The 20,267-nt window shown below is 46.1% G+C and overlaps 1 protein-coding gene across 2 annotated transcripts in view; it reads right to left on the bottom strand.

Moving 5' to 3' along the window:
- Positions 1 to 20,043, bottom strand: part of TRIM44 (tripartite motif containing 44) — a 119,959-nt gene extending 99,916 nt beyond the window's left edge. For both annotated transcript variants that reach the window (XR_012646003.1, XM_074997501.1), the window contains exons 1-2: positions 19,360 to 20,043; positions 6,875 to 6,952 (exon numbers count right to left, since the gene is read on the bottom strand). Coding sequence is in view for 1 of the 2 variants with exons in the window: in XM_074997501.1 (XP_074853602.1) it covers positions 6,875 to 6,952; positions 19,360 to 19,737 (456 nt within the window). In the remaining variant the exon portion in view is untranslated. The remainder of the gene's footprint in view (positions 1 to 6,874; positions 6,953 to 19,359) is intronic.
- Between the last annotated feature and the right edge of the window lie 224 nt (positions 20,044 to 20,267).

Below are 20,267 nucleotides of genomic sequence, written 5' to 3'. Positions count from 1 at the left end.
GGTTGTGATACATGTAGATACCAATTATACAGGAAAAGTAGAAGAGAGGTGTTGGAGACCAAATTTAGACTGCTACGTGAGAGACTTCCCTGGCAGCATTCTCCGAAATGCTTCCAGTTCCACACACAGGGCCAGACAGACAGGCAGAACTAGAGTCTCAAAAGTGTAGATGAGAGGACGGCCTAGGCATGAGGATTTTAGCTTTATTAGAAACTGGGGAACCTTCTGGGAAAGGAAGATCCCAGACAGGAAGAATGGGCTTCACCTGAACCATGCAAGAGAACCAGAATGCTGGCATATAACTTTAAAAACGTCACAGAGGAGTTTAAACAGCTGGGGGAAAGCTGACAGGTGTGGAGCAGAACACAATTCAAACAGATACATCCTTACTGGAGGATCTAATGTAGAGGACACTCTATATTTCAGAAAAGAAGAGAAGACAGAAGTTGATAAAGTACAGAGATAAACTGAAGAGAAACACAAGCGGAAAAAGTCCCATTCAATTACATCACATTAAGCACAGACAATGAAAAAGTGCTCACATACAAATGGTAAAAATCTTAATACTAAAATGGGTTAACTTGAGTGCCTGGTATTAAGTGAAGATATTGATAGAAGAGGCATTACAGAAACAGATAGCCAATGAGATGGAAATACCAGGGAATAAAATATATAGGAATGACAAAGTCTGAAGTGCTGGTGGGGGACTGGCATCATGTATTTGAAAGAAAGCACAGCACCATATATAATAAAACTCTTAAATGAATCAAACTGTATCATAGAACCAGTTTAGAAATTTCATATTTGAACAACAAGAATATAGCAATAACAACAACAACTGGGCTAGGATTGTGATAGCTAATGTGAAATGGAAAATGAGAGGCTATAAAAATACAAGACTCATAACAATGGGGGATTCCAATGGCCCTCATATTACCTGGTTACATGTCACCTGCAGGCAGGATGGAGACAAAGTTTCTAGGCACCATTCTTGGAGAAGCTAGCCTAGGAACCCAGAAAGGGAGAGACAATTCTTGATTTAGCCCTAAGTGGAACACAGTATCTGGGCCAAGATGTGAATATAGCTGAACTGTTCTGTAATAGTGAGCATAAACAGAATTAAAATTTAGCATCCTTGTGAGGAAGAAAATACCAAAGAAGTTCACCCTACACAATGATTCTCAAGCTTTTTGGCTTGTAGCACACCCTGGCAACCCCGCTCCCCCACAAAAAACACCTCTCACTGATATGGACCCCAACTGAGATACCTCACTCCCTTGGTGCTTCAGACCCATGCCAAGGCAGGGGAAGAGGCAGGGAGGACCAAGCTTCAGGGCTTCCCACAAGCCAAATTACCTCTTTTGGGGAGAAGGAAGAAATTTTCGGGAAGAAGGAGCCTCCAGAAGAAGGACATCCTTCCGGAAGCCCCCCTGGGGCCGTGCTTCTACACAGTGTTTTGGAGTCTGGAAGAATGGTCTACCGAACTCCAAATCAGTGACGTTATGCTAATGAGGTGTGGGGAATTTGCATCCACGCCTCATAAGCATCTTTCGCTCTGTGTATTAGAATGCCACTTCTGAAGGAAGTGGCCTGTGTAGAAACGGCCTAGAAGTCAAATCATAAGTCAGAAAATAGAGAAGAGCATAAACTCTAACAAGTCAAGCATAAAAGTATTATTAGGCAGGCCCAAAAATAATCTGAAGAGCCACTATCAAAAAATCTCAAAGACAAATAGTAAATAATAGAGCACATCAGAAGCAGGCTGCATGCCAAACAATAAGTGGGACCAGTGGATTATCAAGGTGATAAAGGAGTACTCAAGGAAGACAAGGCCACAGTGAAGAAGCAAAATAAATTCTTTGCACTGGTCTTCATGGCAGAGGACGATAGGGGGATTCCCACACCTGAGCCAGTCTTTTAGATGACAAATCTGGAGAGTTGTCCCAGGTTGAGGTGCCAAGAGAGGAGGTTTTGTTACAACCTGATATACTGAACTGTAATACACCACAAGAACTAACTGGCATTCACCCAAGAGTTCTGAAGCAACTCAAATATGCAATTGCATTAGGTTATATTCCTGTTAGCCATACCACTTAAATCAGCCTCAGCGCCAGATGTTTAGAAGATAGATAATGTAATCCCAATATCAAAAAAAGGTTCCAGGGACAACCATGGCAATTAAAAGTCCATAATCTGAACTTAAGTACCAGACAAATTAGTTGAAACTATAGCAAAGAAGAGAATTATCAAACAGATGAACACTATTTGGGAAGAGCCAACATAGCTTTTATGTAAATGGAACTGCCTCAACAATTCTTTGAGAGAGGTCAAAAAACATGCAGATCAAGGTGATACCATAGATATAGTGAAGTGTGACTTTCATTAAATCTTTGACATGGTGTTTAAGGCTCTTAAGCAGAGTAGGCAGTTATGGGATATAAGAGAAGAGCGTCTCACTGTTCAATAGCTATTTAAAAGGCAGGAAACAAAAGGTAGAAATAAATGGACATTTTGCAGAACAGGGAGCGGTAAATATCAAGTCCAACCAGGAATCTGTACTGAGACTTGTGATGTTGATCTTTGCCTTTTCGTCCAGATAATTTTGACTAATGGTGAGGTGGCATAATTTGCAAACAATACAAAATTAGTCACGATAGGTAATTCCAAAGCAGACTGTGAAGAGTTACAAGAGATCTCTCAAAACTGGGTGACCAGGTAACACAACAGCAGATGAAATACAATATTGATAAATGCAAAGTAGTAAGTTTTGGGACATATAATCCCACCTTTCCACATAAAATGCTTGCGTCTATATAAGCAGTTACTATCAAGAAAGATTTTAAAATCATTGTGGATACTTCTCTAAAAACATTCACTCAAAGCGTGGCAGCAGTTAAGAAAGCTAGCAATGTAAGTAGCCATTAGGAAAGGGATAGCTAATAAGATAGGCATAGCATAAGGCCACTATGGCTGCGTCTACACGTGCACGCTACTTCGAAGTAGCGGCAGTAACTTCGAAATAGCGCCCGTCACGTCTACACGTGTTGGGCGCTATTTCGAAGTTGAAATCGACGTTAGGCGGCGAGACGTCGAAGTCGCTAACCCCATGAGCGGATGGGAATAGCGCCCTACTTCGACGTTCAACGTCGAAGTAGGGACAGTGTAGACGATCCGCGTCCCGCAACATCGAAATAGCGGGGTCCTCCATGGCGGCCATCAGCTGGGGGGTTGAGAGATACTCTCTCTCCAGCCCTTGCGGGGCTCTGTGGTCACCGTGGGCAGCAGCCCTTAGCCCAGGGCTTCTGGCTGCTGCTGCCGCAGCTGGGGGTCCGTGCTGCATATACAGGGTCTGCAACTAGTTGTTGGCTCTGTGTATCTTGCACTGTTTAATGAAAGTGTGTCTGGGAGGGGCCCTTTAAGGGAGCGACTTGCTGTTGAGTCCGCCCCGTGACCCTGTCTGCAGCTGTGCCTGGCTCCCTTATTTCGATGTGTGCTACTTTGGCGTGTAGACGTTCCCTCGCTGTGCCTATTTCGATGTTGGGCTGAGCAACGTCGAAGTTGAACATCGACGTTGCCAGCCCTGGAGGACGTGTAGACGTTATTCGTCGAAATAGCCTATTTCGATGTCGCAACATCGAAATAAGCTATTTCGAAGTTGGGTGCACGTGTAGACGTAGCCTATATAAAGCAATGGTACACTCACACCTTCAGAATTTCAGGCTGTTCTGATCACCCCATCTCAAAAAAAGTATATTAGAAATGGAGACGTTACAAAGAAGGACAGCAAATTATTAAGGGCATAGATCACCCTCCAGACGAGGGGAGATTAAAAATATTGGGACCATTCACCTCAGAAAAGAGATAATGGGGCGGGAAGGGTTTGGCAGAGGTCTATAAAATCATGAAGGGTGAGAAGAAAGTGTTATTTACTCTTTCACATAACATAAGAACCAAAGAGAATGAAGAAATGAAAGTTACAGGCAGCAGGTTTAAAACAAACACACAGAAGTACTAATCCACACAATGCACAGACAACTTTGTTGCCAGGGGCTGTTGTGAAGGCCAAAACTATAGCTGGCCTTCAAGAAAGGATTAGATACGTTCACGGAGAATGGGTTTATCAATAGCTATTAGACAAGATGGTCAAGGTTGTCCCCCAGGCTCTGGCTGCCAGTGGCTGGGACTAGAGGAAAGGGGATGGATTGTTTGATAGTTGCCCTTTCATGCTCATTCTCTTTGAGCTTGTCTATACTAAGAAAAGATTGACCCAGTCAGAGTCAATGTTCCGGAGTTTGATTTTGCACATCTGGTAAAGATGCAGCAAAATCGATCTCTCTAGGTCAGCAGTCGACCCTTGTACTCCACACTATTGTGTGAAATAAGGGAAGTCGATGGAAGAGTAGAGTGGCTAGGTCCATACTAGGGAAATAAACTGATTCCGATATGTTGATTCTAGCCACGCAAATGCCATAGCTAGAACTGCATATCTGAAATTGACCTATTTCCCTAACATAGACTGTCTTTGTGAAATCTGTTGTTGGCTGCTCTTAGAGAATTGTCTGACCCAAGATGGATATTCTTATATTCTAAAGTTTATCCCCTCAAAACAAATGTCAACTTCTCTGAAAGACAACTGTTTAATATTACCCTACCCTTCCATTTCACCATGTAGTTAAGGATGGAGGCCATTCTTAAGGAGCTAGTCAAATAAGAGATCCTCAGAACTTAGGTAAGTGTCCAAAAAGGGTCTCCAAACATTTGAAGATGCCTCACTAGTCTAACTAGCCTTCTCTTCCTCCCACCACCAAGACACTGAATCAACTCACAATAAGTGTATGTTTTTTCAAAAAAAAACAGTTTATAATCCCCAAAGCAGACATAAGCAGAAATTCCTAACATTATACATTATTGCTATTTCATCCATATTCCTTGGGATCTTGAAGGAGGCATTGGCCCTTCTGAACTTTTTAATTAAAGAAATCAAAGGCTATTTTGAGAGAGAGGAGGAGATTGCTGGAATCCATCCAAGTCCTAGCTGGGAAAAGAAGAGCTGCTAGACTTATATTAGACAAAATCATAAATCTTCATCCACCCTTTGCAGAGCTCTAAAGCTAAAAATAACTACAGTGCCTGTGGGATTTCAGTATTTCGATTAATCAAGTCTTGTGGTGCTAGAGGCAAAAAAATGCTACAGGAACAAAGCGCGGGAGGATTTCAGGGCCAGAATGTTCAGGCAAAGACACAGCATCCAAAGAACGAACTGCTGTTTGTTTCTGGTTCAAGCAGATGTTCCAGGAGGATTGCAGCAGGGGACGTGGAGAGGGGATCTCAGTCACAAAACAATCTATTATAGATGGAAAAATAAATGTTGGCTATGATGGAGGGGAACAGCCATCCATTCCCCACCTACCGTACCAAAGCCCAGTTAAGGTTTGAGTGTTAATATAACAAATCTTTCATTACAGTCCATGATCTGTTTTGGTACATTCAGTGCTGATTTGATCACAGCTTCCTTCCAGCTACCTTTGGAATTTTTGTACTAAACACTCCTCAGTGGGCCTGAAGCAAGTGAGATGCACAGCGTATGCTAACTGTAAATCCCGGAAGTACTTACAAATAAATAAATAAATGATTTAACACCTGGAGGGAAATACGGAAACAAATCAGAAACTGCAAAAGAATACAAGTGCACAGGATTAGAGAAGACCTACTTCTACTACAATAGAACCTCTGTTGCAAAAACTGCAAAAATGGAGGCTGTTCATAATGCTAAACAACTAAATGTTGATTTAATATGGCTGTGAAACCTTACTATGCACAACAAAAATTCTGTTACCTCTTTACATTTAAACACAGTGCTATACTGTTCCGTCCCGTCCCACCGCCACTCCCCCCCTGCCCCCCCGCCCCCCGCACACCAAACCAGCATCTCTGCAGCTGCTTGATTGCTTAATTCCCAGTATCTCTCGCGTCGGTAACTCTGAGGTTCTCCTGTACTCTATACATTGTGGCCACTTTTTATGCTACTATTTTGTCTCACTGAGTTTTCAATGCACCAAGCAATGGAGCTTTTGTGACTTCCCTTGAGACAACTCCATACTCTGCCAGTTCTTGCTGCGTATGCATTTCTCCTGATATATGCTCTAAATCTGCTTTTCCTTACATTGCTCCTCCACAGCAAGACACTTTCTTGCATAAATCATTTAGCCTCACTTTTGCTGATGTACTATGGCTTACAATACTGCAACGTTACGTAGAAGCCTTCTTTCCTTTCTATTGCTGAACTCTTTGTGGCTCCTCCTTCTGGCCACCATTCCCATGCCCTCAAACGACGCTTTCCAAATGCCATTTCCATTGCAGTTTTCTGGTTAGCAAATGAGAAACAAGTAACGCTTAGTCTGCTCTCCAACTCTGTACTGATATAAGAACTTTTGACATGTTATGCCTCCCCTTCTCTTTCCAAAATGTCAGTTCTTCCAAGTAGATTGTCACCTTTACAGCTCCTGGCAAAGCTTTGTCACAAAGAGCCTTTGCATATTCTCCAAAGGGGTACTGATTACCATCACCACCTAGCTAACTGAAGAAAGACTGATGTCCTTGTTTCCCCAATAGGGCATGTTTCTCTGGTGTTGCCTGAGCAGCAGTGTAGCTTGTTGTGCATGGTCAAAGTCATAAAACAGAAGGGAAATTTATGAGACATATCACTAGGCATATCAGAAGTCTGCTTTCCATAGTTCTGATTGACATACTTAATTAGATCTTAATGTAACATTCAGATAGTCATTAAAAATCCACCGTGCTTAACTCAAGGAGAATGAAAGGTGACCAAGCAAACGAGCGAGACAGAATTCACACAGACATTTCAATAACTTACTTTAGGGTCTGCACACTTGAACTTCAACCTTTCCACCATCTCCAGCATGGCCGCCTTCAGGTCAACAGGTTCTCTATTCTACAAGGAAGGGAAGACAGAGGTCAATAAACAGCATAACAAGGATTTTCACAGGACAATGGGAGGCAGCAATTTTTCAGCTAATTCTATCAGCCAAGTTGCAGTGAAGCCTTGAATACATGTGCCTGATCTTCTGGGACTATTTTTATTCAGGCAAAAAGTCTCAAGGAAGAAAAACAAAACAATAAACAAAAAAGAAAAAGCCTCTAAGTGAGCTGAGAAAACTATTGGAATGAAAATTAAATGCAATTGCACAGGCTGACTCATTCATTACTTTGTTTCATGGCTCACCTACACCCATGTTCACTGAATTAGGGCCCAATCCTACAAGATGCTCCTTGTTTCCCCAACTACTACTAAAGCCAATGGCCCAGCAATTTGCAGGAGACACTCAGCACTTTACAGGATGAGGTTCTTTCGGAGGAGCTATAATAATGGGATGGCTGGTTCACGGGCACAGCTGCCTGATAATTTAATATTGCATTTTTTTGTATATCCGTTTATAAATAGGAGCAGTGAGAGATTATAAAAGGAAAGAACTAATTAAGGAAGCAATCAAGGAGTTCATACTTCAGGAGAGAGAGTTGAAGTACTAGGCACTTATGGAATCCCTGGACTATTCGTTTCCTTTGCTTCAACTGTTCTATGCACAAATTAAATTACACTTATTTGAGAAGAATGATCCAAGTGACAAATACAAGAGTTAGACAGGGGTCTTAATGCAATTTTCTCCAAGACATGGGACACACCCAGTTGAATGGCATTCAGAAGAGCCACGGACACCTCATGGAAAACACTGTTGGTCGTGTTGCACATAAAGGAGTAAGGAATGCAAGTAAGCTTTATTGTGCCTCTCTGCAGTGGCTACTGTAACCCCAGCACAAGAAGTGACACTACATGTGGTTGTTGCTCAGCAAGCCAGGATGGTTTTGGGGCAGTTTCCATTTTGAACTTTCCTAGTTTCCCCCAGTCCTCAGCAGCCACCAACACCTTTGGCCAGAAGGGCTCTGGCACTCAGTACAGGTACATGACTGGGCTCATAAGCCAAGAGCAATTGAGACACCACCACATGGTGCATCCAATACCTCCAGCTGACAGCCACCACTCCTACTCAGAAACTCGGTGCCAACAATTCTTCTTGCCTGCCTGCAAGGGCAGAAGCAGCATCCACACAGGAAAAACTGCAACATAGGTCGTAACCAGGGGAAAGCCTACGAACCAGCTGAGACCAACCCCCTCACCAAGGAAGAACCATATTGCAGCTGGGTCACATGGGCTTTGTCCACCCTGCAGCTGGGAGCTGGCCCCTCAGACTGGATAGAAGGATTCTGAGATAATGTGTGGTTGGGGTTTAGAAGGAGAGAAGCCATGTGCCCCCCCAGATTTCTGCCAGCTTTTTCAGGCTGGTCCTCCTCCTTGGATGGCAGCTCCTAGAGCTGGTGAGCTGCAGCCATGGGTAGAGGCACCAGGAAGCAGCGGGAGCTGCAGGGAGGAGCTATTGTTTTAGCTCTGTGGGGAGAGGTAGCACCATACACCTGGAAGCTACAGGGAGAGGTCACTAAGGGAAGGAGGATGTGTGCAACACAAGCTGTTGGGAGGGCACGAACCTTTACATTGTGCCATCCCACCAGCTATCAGCGGGAACCGGCCATCTCTGGAGGACTTATGCCCACTGAGCGTTAATGATAGCCGCATGGAGGTTGCTTCTAGAGCATCGTAACGGACTGCCTAGATTTGAGCTCATGTGATCAACCCATGTTTCCACCAGAGCTGCCATGTCCACACCGCTATTTTAAGTGCACTAATTTGTGGCCCCCCCAGCAGCCATCTACCTGGGCTGGAAGGCTCATTCCCAGTGGCAGTGTAGATAAAATGTAGCCAGACAAAGTCTCCCCCTTACAAGCCAGCTTGCTCATTGCCCCCCCCACCTTAGGAGCACACATGGCACGGAAATGGCTGCTGACAGCACAGTCTTTGATGCCCTCATTGAGGCCCAGATATGCTAGCTTATCGTGACCCTGAGAAGCAGAAAGTACAGCTAGAAGGCTAACAGGCCAGACTGTCAACATGAGGGGGGGGGGACCCTCAGAAATCACCCCAGCTGGCATTGATCAATATGATGCACACACACAATCACCCAGAAGGGGACGTGCCCCGCCCGCACAAAAGAATGTCCTGTACTCCTAAATTGCTTATCTCTTGTCTTACAAGTGCAAACTAAGTAAGAAATGCCCTCGTAACAAACTGGTGTCACAAAGACAGACCAGTATGATCTGGCACCATAGATAAGAAAGAAAATACATAACCCAAAAGGGGTATAAAAGATGGGTCCAGCAGAACTCTAACTTTGAGTGCATTCAACCAACTTCCTGCTGGTCGGGTCAGGTGATTGCCTCCCGAGGTCCACAGCTGGGGACACCCAACCTCGTATTCGTCTTTCCGCGGAATTGAGTGACCGATCCGGCTTGGCTATGCTGGTATCGAGAGACGCAGAGAGGGTAAGATACACCCATGCTAGGTCTCTGACTTTTTTGTGCACAGCTAAAGAATTAGAGCTCTGTAACTAGTGCCAAGATATCATTGTGTTAGATGATAACAGATATCTTTGTATTGGATTGTAACGTAACTTGTTAACACCTGTACTTTGCTAGCATATAAGAAGTAAACAATAGCCTTTTGTAACCCCATGCTTATAACTGTAGCTTAAATAAACTTGTAACTAGTTAAGCTCTGAGCCTAACCATTTTGTTACTGCAACACAGCCGGCACAACAAAAAGAACTTTAACCGTTTGGTTACTACAGCCTGGCCGTGGGTGAGAGTGCTAGGAGCTGCCTGCTCTAACAGTAAAAAACTGGGTTGCTTAGGACCCAGGGGAGTACCTCACCGCACATTACCTGGCCACCAGCTAACAGAATCTCAATGTGGCAGTGTCCTGTGGGGAGGCTGTTCCCACTGCACGAAGGGTAGACACACCCATTTATGCCTGAACATCCCAAGAAGAGCCAGTAATAGGAGTGGGAGTGAGGTGTGCCAGTGTCAGTCCATTTCATTTTGTGCCATCTGCAAATGAACAAAGCTTTGTTTGCGGGCACTGTTCGGAAGGATGGCACTTGCTCCTCTGCCCTGGTTCACTCCCCAGCACGGAAATCAGTGCAGCTTTATGCAAGTGCTAACCAAAGTCCCAGCTCTCCAGGTCTCACACCCAACCTGTTGCTCCTGATGTTTGACAGTGTTGACATGGAGCCCTCCAAAATGAGGAAGGATAAAGCACACGCTGGAATGGGATGAAGTGAGGCCCTCTGCAAAAAACATTGGCTTCTTTCAAAAGGTGTGGCAACAATGATGGCATTGCTCGCTGAATACATGCCAGGTGAACCAGACAGGATTTCTTCAGGAATTGCTGCTTCTGGGTCCCTCCGAACTGCTCCCACTCTATCAGCCATGATCACTCCCTTGACCAAAATGTACCCTTCCATTTCAAGGTGATTCTGCCTCTACTGCATGTTTCCAATTTCTTTCTTTAAAAATATTACTTGGGACGGCCGCATCAGAACAGGAATCCTGTACTGACAATATCATCCCCTTCCATTGCTCATTCCTCACTGGAAGCCTGTCTAATGCAGATGTTTATACAGCACTATAAGGTTCCTTGTGCAATCAATTATGACATTAGACATGTTCAGATTTGGATTTCAAATAAGGGAGAAGCAATGGGAACAGAAACACCAAAACAAAGATCTTATTTTTGTACCGGTGTTCCAAGTAATCAACCAATTAACTGGTAAACTATTAAATTATGGTACAGAAGCAGGAGTGTTTCCAAATAGAATTTTTTCAATGCGGTACCAATGGGAAGTGTCCAGAAGGACTAGACTGACATGAGACCGAAGGCAGAGTGATTTAAACAATGCAAGCAGCACCCCAATGATCCTTAAGACACTTTCTGACATGGCAGAGACAGAAAATAAGAGCATTTTTCCCTCTCAAAAGACATTTACAGACATTAAGTGTCAACGCAGAGAGATGCGAGCATGTTCCATACAATTTAAACTTCTGCTGCGCTCCAGATCCTCTACAGTAGCACCTCTAGTTCCTAGTTCAGAGACTAGGATCAGCTTAGGCATTACAAGTCTTTCATTTCACCTGCCATGTGGCTCTTCTACAGCATTAGCCCATCACCAGAAACATTTCTAATAAATGAGCTATCAGAGTATCACTTTGTAAAGTCAGACAAGACTGGCTATTGTCACCTGTTCATAAAATATCAGGACCTCAGCGACAGGGTTTCCAGCAATTATTTGGAGCGTGGTCTTTAGGAAAGGAGAGCTAGGTCTGGACACACACATTCTAAAAGCACCAAGAAGTCCTGTGGCACCTTACAAACTAAGAGATATAAGGTGCCACAGGACTTCTTGTTATTTCTGAAGATACAGACTAACACAGCTGCCTCTCTGATTCTAAAAGCAGGATGACCTAAGCCACAGCCAAAAGCGTTTGTCACTCTTTAAAGATTCTCTCTCCATTGTGACTACAGGAGTACAGCCAGCAATTTAAAGCTTGTAAAAATCTAACCAACTTTATCCCTCCACCCACTTGACTGAAGATGGCCAATTATATCCTTGCTACTGCAGGTCTGCCATTGCACAAAGGAAAGTACAACGCAACCTCAGTGCTCAAGGATTTCACCGAGTCAGAGCACACAGCATCCTGCGGGATCACATCTATACTGGGTAATGTTAGATATGGACACTCTACTAGGAACTCAGTAAGAAACATGATAGTGCATGTCAAGAAACTGTGCTCCAAGGAAATTAAAAGTGAACACAGTATGCATCTGCTTAATCTATAATCAAGATGGATCATTATTAGATTTGGACAAATATGAATCAGGAGCGTATTCAGTTACTTTAAGTCCATGAACTTTGAAATTTAAAAAAAAAAAAAAAAATGTAGAAAATGAGTACCTTTACTTCCCAAGGTAGCAGGGGGATGGGAGGGTCAGATGGCTAAAAGCCCAAGTTATGGGACTTTGCTATGGGTCAATGTTGCAACTACCACTCAGAAAGTCACCATTTGGAACCTGAAAAGTCTACCTATGGAGGAAAAAAAGAAAAAATCTCTAAGCTCCAGAGAGCATCTACTTTCTCAGGGTGGCCATCTGGGTGATCATTTTCTACTGGTTGTTTTCATCACACCCCAGCTCTACACTACTTTCTAGATGTGACATCTGACGCCATTGCTAGTGATGTTGCTGACTTCAGTGCAAACAGCCGTTTTTCATTTAGGAAGGAAAGAAAAGTAGGGCACCAACAAAGATAGTCAAATTAACTGAAATCTCTTGCTTCTACAACTGAATTGCTTTTTATAACTGTAGCTGTAAAAGCAGGAGGTGTCTGAGACTTCTCAACTGGCCCTCTAGCCACTGTCCCCACTCCCTTGATTGCATATGATCTCTGAAAATAATACAGGAACAATGCAAAGCTTGAAGAAAGAGTAAGATAGTAACGGTTTAGAAAAAAAAGATTTTTTGAGGCAAGGATTTGGCTTCCCAGTCCATTGCACAGCTTCTATACCCTGGGATCACCCAGCACTAAATGTCTTCTCCTCTGGCCATCCACCCATTCTTTCCTGTTCTAAGGGGGCCAAAGAGTGAAGAAAGAGGACAGAAAAGTAGAAAAGGCTGAGAAAAAGTTTTTTGGCTTCCAACTACACAACACAGGGTTATACAGCAAAAGGGATGGGGCTTGCCAAATTTCAACAAACACAGGTGCTCACGTGGGGGGGCCAGCACTGACTCACTGTCAGGGTGCTGGACCTCCTCATCTCATGGGGGTGAAGGTTTAGGTGGAACAGAGTATGATGGCCCAATTGAAATTGTTCCCTGAAAATCTTTTTGTATGTGGGGGGGGGGGGAGGATGTCCCTATGGCAGCTGCAGGCCCCCAAAAATATTTTTCTCCAGGGGGATGTGGGGCCTGTGACTGCAGAGCCAGTTGAAACGGTCCCCCCAGCACTGGCAGCAACAAGCCCCAAAAATCTTAGCCACTGGGAGAGACTTCCCCCGTCCCAGCAGCTGCAAATTCCCGAAAATATTTTTGTTGGGGGGGTGGGCGACCAGTTGAAGCAGTCCCCCTGGTTGCATAGAGCCCCCAAAATCAACCACCAGAGCACACTTCCCCCGCCGGCAGCACCCAGCCCCTGAAAAATCTTTCCCCTCATCGGAACCCTCACCACGCGCAAGCCAGGACATGGTGCTGCCTGGCAGCATGGTCCGCACTGAATAGCAGGCACGTCCTTTAATTGGGTTTGGGGCTAGCCCTGTGATGTGGATGGGCGCTGCAAAGACCCCAACTACAGGGCGCCTGTGGGGGATGGGGGGGGGCATGCACAAATGTAACCTGCAGAAAAGAAGTTTCTCGGCCTGTCTTTCATGCACGACCCCCCAAAAGCCTCGCTGCCACATGGTGCGACGGGGCAGGGGCTGGCACCAGCACTGAAAAAAAATCCAAGTGCTCAGCTTGCAGAGGTAGAGACAGAACCATGAACTCCATGTTGGGGCTGTTTTGAATGGGTGGAGGCACTCACAGCATCGATAACAAAGAAAGAAGTTTCTCAGCCTCTCCTACAAGCATGTCCCCACAGCCACAGGCTTCCTGGTGCTGAATTCAAATTCACAGGGTTCCTGCTACCTAATTCCTTCACACCTGGAGAGCAGCAGAGATGGAAGCAGCCAGAGCAGAGCACTATGGGATACACACAGGACACCTCTGGAGGTTAATGAATTTTGACTTTAAGATGTGGCACTCCCACGCTGGCCTTCATTCAGACTTTTAAATTCGAATTTGATGCTACACCCAGCTGGTTTCGACGATGTTATGGTATTAATATTAGTACTCCCTAAATCAAGCTAAATGGTATTTACAGTGAAGACAGTGACATTGTAATATCGAGCTTACCGCTGTAAATTCAAATTTATCTTGTAGTATAGACGTAGCCCAAAGGTCTGGATGTTAAGTGCCTACCAAAGGTGGGCAAGACAGGTGGCTCAGTCTAGGGGAGATTCAAGGGCAGCAGGATGGTGGATTCTGGGAGTTGTATAGGAGATACAGGAGGCTTGTGGGTTCCAAGTGCCTGCCGGGGGAGGGATCAGTGGATGCAGAGGTTGAATGGTGAGTGTCTGTGGGAAGCAAGCAGCTCAGATGAGCGCCTAGGGAGATGCCCTCCCTCAGTGCACCCTGCCTGGCCTCCCCACCTCTTACCTACTGAACCCAGTGAGATAGTTTGCAGCTGGACGCTCCATCCTCCATACTCCTGGATGCTGCGTAGCAATAGGTCAGACTACAACTGCTGCATAAGTTACGCAAGGATCATCGGGTGTCACCACATTAACCCTTGCTACCCTCTTGCCAAATTCTGATGCCCCTGACGTGCGCGTGAACAGGAAGTGCACATGGACTCTGAGCAGGGCCTCACCAAAAATGAAGCTCACTCACTGAGCATGAGCAAGAGTAAAAAAGTCACCAGAGTAGCAACAGATTTACTTAAAAGTGACTGTTCAGTGGCATGGTGCAGCAAAGCCTGACAAATTCTTCCAAGCCTGAAACAGCCACTAGCTTAGCGACAGTCACTAAACTGGCTATGCTGGGCTGAAACGCTACCCAAAACTGAGAGCTTGTGAACATTAACTCTCAGGGGACTCCTTATGACCTGCCCAAGGTGAAGCCAGTCCCTTCCAGGGCTGGGCTCTAGAACCTTTTATACCATTTCAGCCTTTTTCTCTAGAACAAAGGAACTGGAGTGGGGTCGAGGGACAAGGATCTCCCCCCGTTTTTAAAGAGCTGCTAAGGACCCACAGCTCTACTCCAGATCACTGGAAACTATGGATGTTCAAAACACCTAAAAGTAAATCCCTTAATGAAAGGGACCTTTATTGATCCTGTTGCATTACCTGCCTGTTCTAATCGGAAAATACTTGAGGACCAAAGGAAATTCCAGTAAGAATTTCAAAACGTGTAAGGCTTTCCTCAGGGGTCAGACAACACGCTTCTGTTCAGACCCCAAAAATCCATTCACCGCCCTGCACCATCTCAAACACTGGCAACACCTTGATTCAGATCCAAATTTAGCAGGTGAAGCCCAGCTTGGATTTTCTAGGTGTTATACTGACTTGGAACCCTTAGCCAAAGAATGACCTTGCCAAACATGAACAAGATTTCAGCCTGTTAACCAGCCCCTTCCCCTTTGTGACTGTCTGGATTGCGGATGGATTGCAGCTAGCAGAGTCTGTGTTACTGAAGTTTTCACCTCTTCTAAAGGAAAGCATAACAACAGAGACACTCAAGTGATACCATGGAGACAAGTTTAGGCTTGGGAGCATTTCTGCAGAACTTTTAGCTCTCCCTCTCCCCCAGCATTCCCCTCTATTTTTTTTCCCATCCACAGGTACAATAAATTCTGTTATGCTCACCCAGGCATGAGCAGATGTGTACTACCAATAGAAAACACATGCTGCTCATTATGGGTGGCTGTGGCTGCTCTGCTAACCATGTGGGCAGCACCTGAATCTCTCCTGGGGGGCTGCCCAAGGGCTCATCTATAAGGAACTGCCTCCACCTCTTCAAAACAAAACAGTTGAGCATGTGAATTTAGTGCTTAGAACACAGTTGGTTCCGGATCTCCACCCCACTCAACCCTCTAAGCTCACAGCTTCAGAAGGATGTATCCATAGGAGCTATCAATCCTTTAGCTTGTCATTTTGACTGTTAGCGGAACGAGCCTGCAGTGAAGTGAACAAAGAGGAAGCAGCACGTCTGTGTATTTCGTTCTCTTTTCTATTTTGGTACTTAGAAAATTAACACCATGGCTTTAAAACTCCCACACTTCATAACAGACAGAGCAGCGCTTTTCCTGGGATTGCAGGAAAACAACAAACAAGGCTGGAAAGGGAGGCCTAAAATTAAACCTACCAGCTGTGTTTTGGTTTGCCAGGGCACACTTTCCCAGAAGGCAAATGAAATATACAAAGAATTTCCAGCTTCCCAGAGCAAGAGGTCTATACATGTCAATTCCTCCTTTGAGATCATTAAGGAGAAGGCAGATACAGTGCAAGAAGGGATGTGTGACAGCAAACAATTGTCCCAAGGACACCCAGCAATGTTCCATTTGTTGAGAGCTGCTTGCCTAAGCCAGATAGTATTCTGTAGTTCTCAAGGTGTTCATCTGTCCATCACCACTGAAGATGCGCTTCATAACTGACTGATGGCTGGTTTCCTTTCGCACATCCTCAGATGTCAATGTCCCAGCACTGATGTTGCCATCTCACCATCTCCCCTTGTTCTCTATCCCACATATTTCCCCCCATCCTCCACTCCATATTCTTTCCTGATTCTTGCCTCACCTGTCTCCTGCCCTTCTGGATCCCCATCAGACCCATCCAAAAAACAGAAGGGTGGGAAGAGATGGAGAAAGAAGCAGTTTATTGTTACTTCCTGTGGGCAACCCAAACATACTCTTGTAGCTGCCCCACCTGCCAAAGAAGCAGAGAGAGGGGAAAAAAAAAGCAGTCTAACTAGCTGCTTCTTTTGAGTTAAGCAAGCGGTAGCCATGGTTGAAAACCCAAGGAAAGCTTACCATAGTCATGATCTAAGCTAGGGAAAAATACTTCTAATTACCAGGTAGAGGACAGCCACAAAGTCCCTGCCTAGCTTTGCAGATTACCTAGTCACTTAGCCCCATTACAGCAACAAAGGGTCCTGTGGCACCTTATAGACTAACAGAAAAGTTTTGAGCATGAGCTTTCGTGAGCACAGACTCACTTCATCAGATGCTGGTCTTAGAAATCTGCAGGGCCAGGTATAAATAAGCAAGAGCAAGGGTGGGGATAACAAGGTGAGCTCAGTCAGCAAGGGTGAGGCTTACTACCAGCAGTTGATCTGGAGGTGTGAACACCAAGGGAGGGGAAGCTGCTTCTGTATTTAGCCAGCCATTTGCAGTCTTTGTTTAATCCTGAGCTGAGGGCATTGAGTTTGCAGATGACTTGTAGTTCAGCAATTTCTCTTTGGAGTCTGGTCCTGAAATTTCTTTGCTGTAGGATAGCTACTTTTAAGTCTGTTACAGTGTGGCCTGGGAGATTGAAGTGCTCTCCTACAGGTTTTGGTATATTGCCATTTCTAATATCTGATTTGTGTGCGTTTATTCTTTTACGTAGAGACTGTCCAGTTTGTCCAATGTATATAGCAGAGGGGCATTGCTAGCACATGATGGCATAAATTATATTGGTAGATGTGCAGCTGAATGAACCCACGATGGTGTGGCTGATCTGGTTAGGTCCTGTAATGGTGCTGCTGGTGTAGGAGAGCACTTCAATCTCCCAGGCCACACAGTAGCAGACTTAAAAGTAGCTATCCTACAGCAAAGAAATTTCAGGACCAGACTCCAAAGAGAAATTGCTGAGCTACAAGTCATCTGCAAATTTGATGCCCTCAGCTCAGGATTAAACAAAGACTGAGAATGGCTGGCTAAATACAGAAGCAGCTTCCCCTCCCTTGGTGTTCACACCTCCAGATCAACTGCTGGTAGTAAGCCTCACCCTTGCTGACTGAGCTAATCTTGTTATCCCCATCCTTGCTCTGGCTTATTTATACCTGGCCCTTCAGATTTCCAAGACCAGCATCTGAAGAAGTGAGTCTGTGCTCACAAAAGCTCATGCTCAAAACTTTTCTGTTAGTCTATAAGGTGCCACAGGACCCTTCGTTGCTGTTACAGATCCAGACTAACAAGGCTACCCCTCCGATACTTAGCTCCATTGTGAGCCAAAAGCAAAACCAACAAAGAATTAAAGGAGCAAAGAAAAAGAAGGATGTGAACTACAGTAAACTCTTTCATATCTGGCATTCTATTATCCAGAATTCTCAAATAACTGGCATTTTAACCACAAGTAAATTTTAGTTCTGTCTTCCATAAGTGCAGTATAGTGAAAGTAAATACAAATAAATGCAGCAAATACAGCATAAGTTTACAGTGTACAGTACTACTGTTGTTGGTAAATAAAGCACACTGCATACATTTGTTTGTGTCTTAATATCCTAATATCTAATCTTGTTTTCTTTAGTGTTATGCATTGCTAAGTACACCTCTCTATCATCCACAATATTTGAATATCTGGCAACATCCAGGTCCCTGGGCTGCCAGACATGAAAGAGTAGTTGTAATTGTGAAAGTTGGAGGAGCTTCCTCTACACAGCAGTCCTCAGACATATTAATAAACAGGTTAAAAATAAGAGTCCGATGCAGCTTCTACTTATGCCAGTGGCATACTGTCAATTGACTTAAATGGATACTAAATGAAAAATCCTGTGCACGCTACTCCTGATATCAAAAACTGGAGCTGGTGGATCAGCAACACTCAGTTTTTGTATAAAAAATGCCCTCAAGGGGCTGTTAACATCAGGGAAATCACAGATCAGACGTGATCCCAACATATGGAAAAAATTGGCAAAATCATTTCTGGGAAAGGAAGAATACACAGAAGCACCTCACACCTTCCCTCCGGAGCAGACATGGAAACTCTGAAAATCTAAACCTCCCCAGAATGAGGAATACTCTACACACAGCCTGCGTTCTCCTGCAGAAGGCAAGTTTTACCGATAAAAACTTGCAACATGGATTGGGTTTTGGAGTGTGTCAACATCCATGCTTTCACCAGGCAGCCTACTGAGGGTACAAATGAAACCCTCACAACTGCAGACCACAGAAGGCAGGAGCTGGTTTATATGCAAGTTGTAAGCGGCAATACACTACAGCAAAGTTTCCTCGCTGCACGGTAGAGACAAGGAGAGGGCCTGAGGTTTGGATGGAATTCTGAGGCAACTCCACTGCCACCAGTGGACTTGCTCCACTGTCAACTCATGCAAGAGGGGAGCCACACCTATGCTGGCTGAGCAGATAGATGGCTGTCAGGGGAATCACCTCTGCATTGGTGGAAGGGCAGCAAGCAGGTTGTTTCTGCCTCCCTTATTCAGGAGCACAGGGCCAGCTCAGCTCCTAATGTGGCATCCAGCAGGCCTGAGATGAGCCTGTTGTACTGCCCCAGCCCCAAAGGTGGTTGTGGCAATGGGGAACTGCTAGGACGTTGGTCCCTCTCTGGCAGCACAAACACCCCCTCGCTTGCACAGCTGGGGGAAACACCAAGAGCCCAGCCCCCACCCTGCACCCCCTTTGCACTGGCCCAATACCCCCATAACCAGGCTGTGCAGGGGCCCTGACAGGGACCAGCTGCAGCAGAGCCCCTGCCTCAGTTTCCCAGGGAGCACAATGGGCTCTCCCGCTCCCCTGACTGGGCAAGCTGAGGAAGGGGCGCGTCCTCCCACCCCGCTGAGAGGCGGGACCAGTCCGAGGACAGCCTTACCCGCACGGCCTGATAGGCTTGGTCCAAGGTGATGAGCTGGTGCCGCCGGTGGGCGCCGGTGACCGCGCACAGCACGCAGATGATCTCCTCGTGCTCCTGGCAGTACAGGCTCAGGTCCTGCCCGTGCTCCTCGCACTTCTTCCGCTCCAGCTTGGGCGCCTCGGCCTCGGCCTCGGCCTCCGCCTCCTCGTCCGCGGCGGCGGCGGCGGCGGCGCCCCGCAGTCGATGGGCCGGGTGCCTCTGGCCGTGCTCCGCCGCGTGGGGCTGGCAGAAGGAGAAGCCGCACGCCTCGCACACCCCCACGGCGCTCTTGGCCTCATCGGGCTCGCACACGTCGCACGTGCCGTCGGGGGGGAGCTCCCCCTGCGACGAGGCCATGGCGCGCCTCTCCCGGCGCAGCGCGGCTGGGGCTGCAGCCCGCGGCCCCTCCTGGCCTCTTCCCGGGGTTAGCTCGCGGGCCGGGACTGCTGCTGGGCCCTGGAAAGCAGCTTTCCCCCTCCCGGCACGAGCCCCCCGCTGCTGCCGGCCTAGAGACACGCAGCTGCTCTGCTGCCTCTCCTGCGGCAGATCCCAGCCTGATCCCGGTCACCTCCCAGCAGGTGGGTCCTAACTCACCCCCATAACCTCCCCGCTGCGGCCTGGGCGAGTATCCCGCCTGCCCCAGGCCTAGCAGGCCACAGTGCACACCAGCAGCTACTTTCACTTTTGAAGTTCAGGCCATCCTGATTTTACTTCCTGAGTCATTTAAAGTGGCAATGGCCTTTTTCCCCTGGCTTCCCTGTTGCGTGCTGCTCTTGCTTTAAAAATGCAGGGAACATCAGCTCTGTCAGACATGCTGATCTGTCGGGGAAATCCCTCCTCTGGGAATCGTTCTAAGGCCGGTTTTTTAAAGTATCTCTTTCTGGTGT

The sequence above is a fragment of the Carettochelys insculpta genome, chromosome 6 (genome assembly GCF_033958435.1).
Source record: "Carettochelys insculpta isolate YL-2023 chromosome 6, ASM3395843v1, whole genome shotgun sequence".
Taxonomy (NCBI): Eukaryota; Metazoa; Chordata; order Testudines; family Carettochelyidae; genus Carettochelys; species Carettochelys insculpta.
This window is presented reverse-complemented; position numbering and strand designations above follow the sequence as displayed.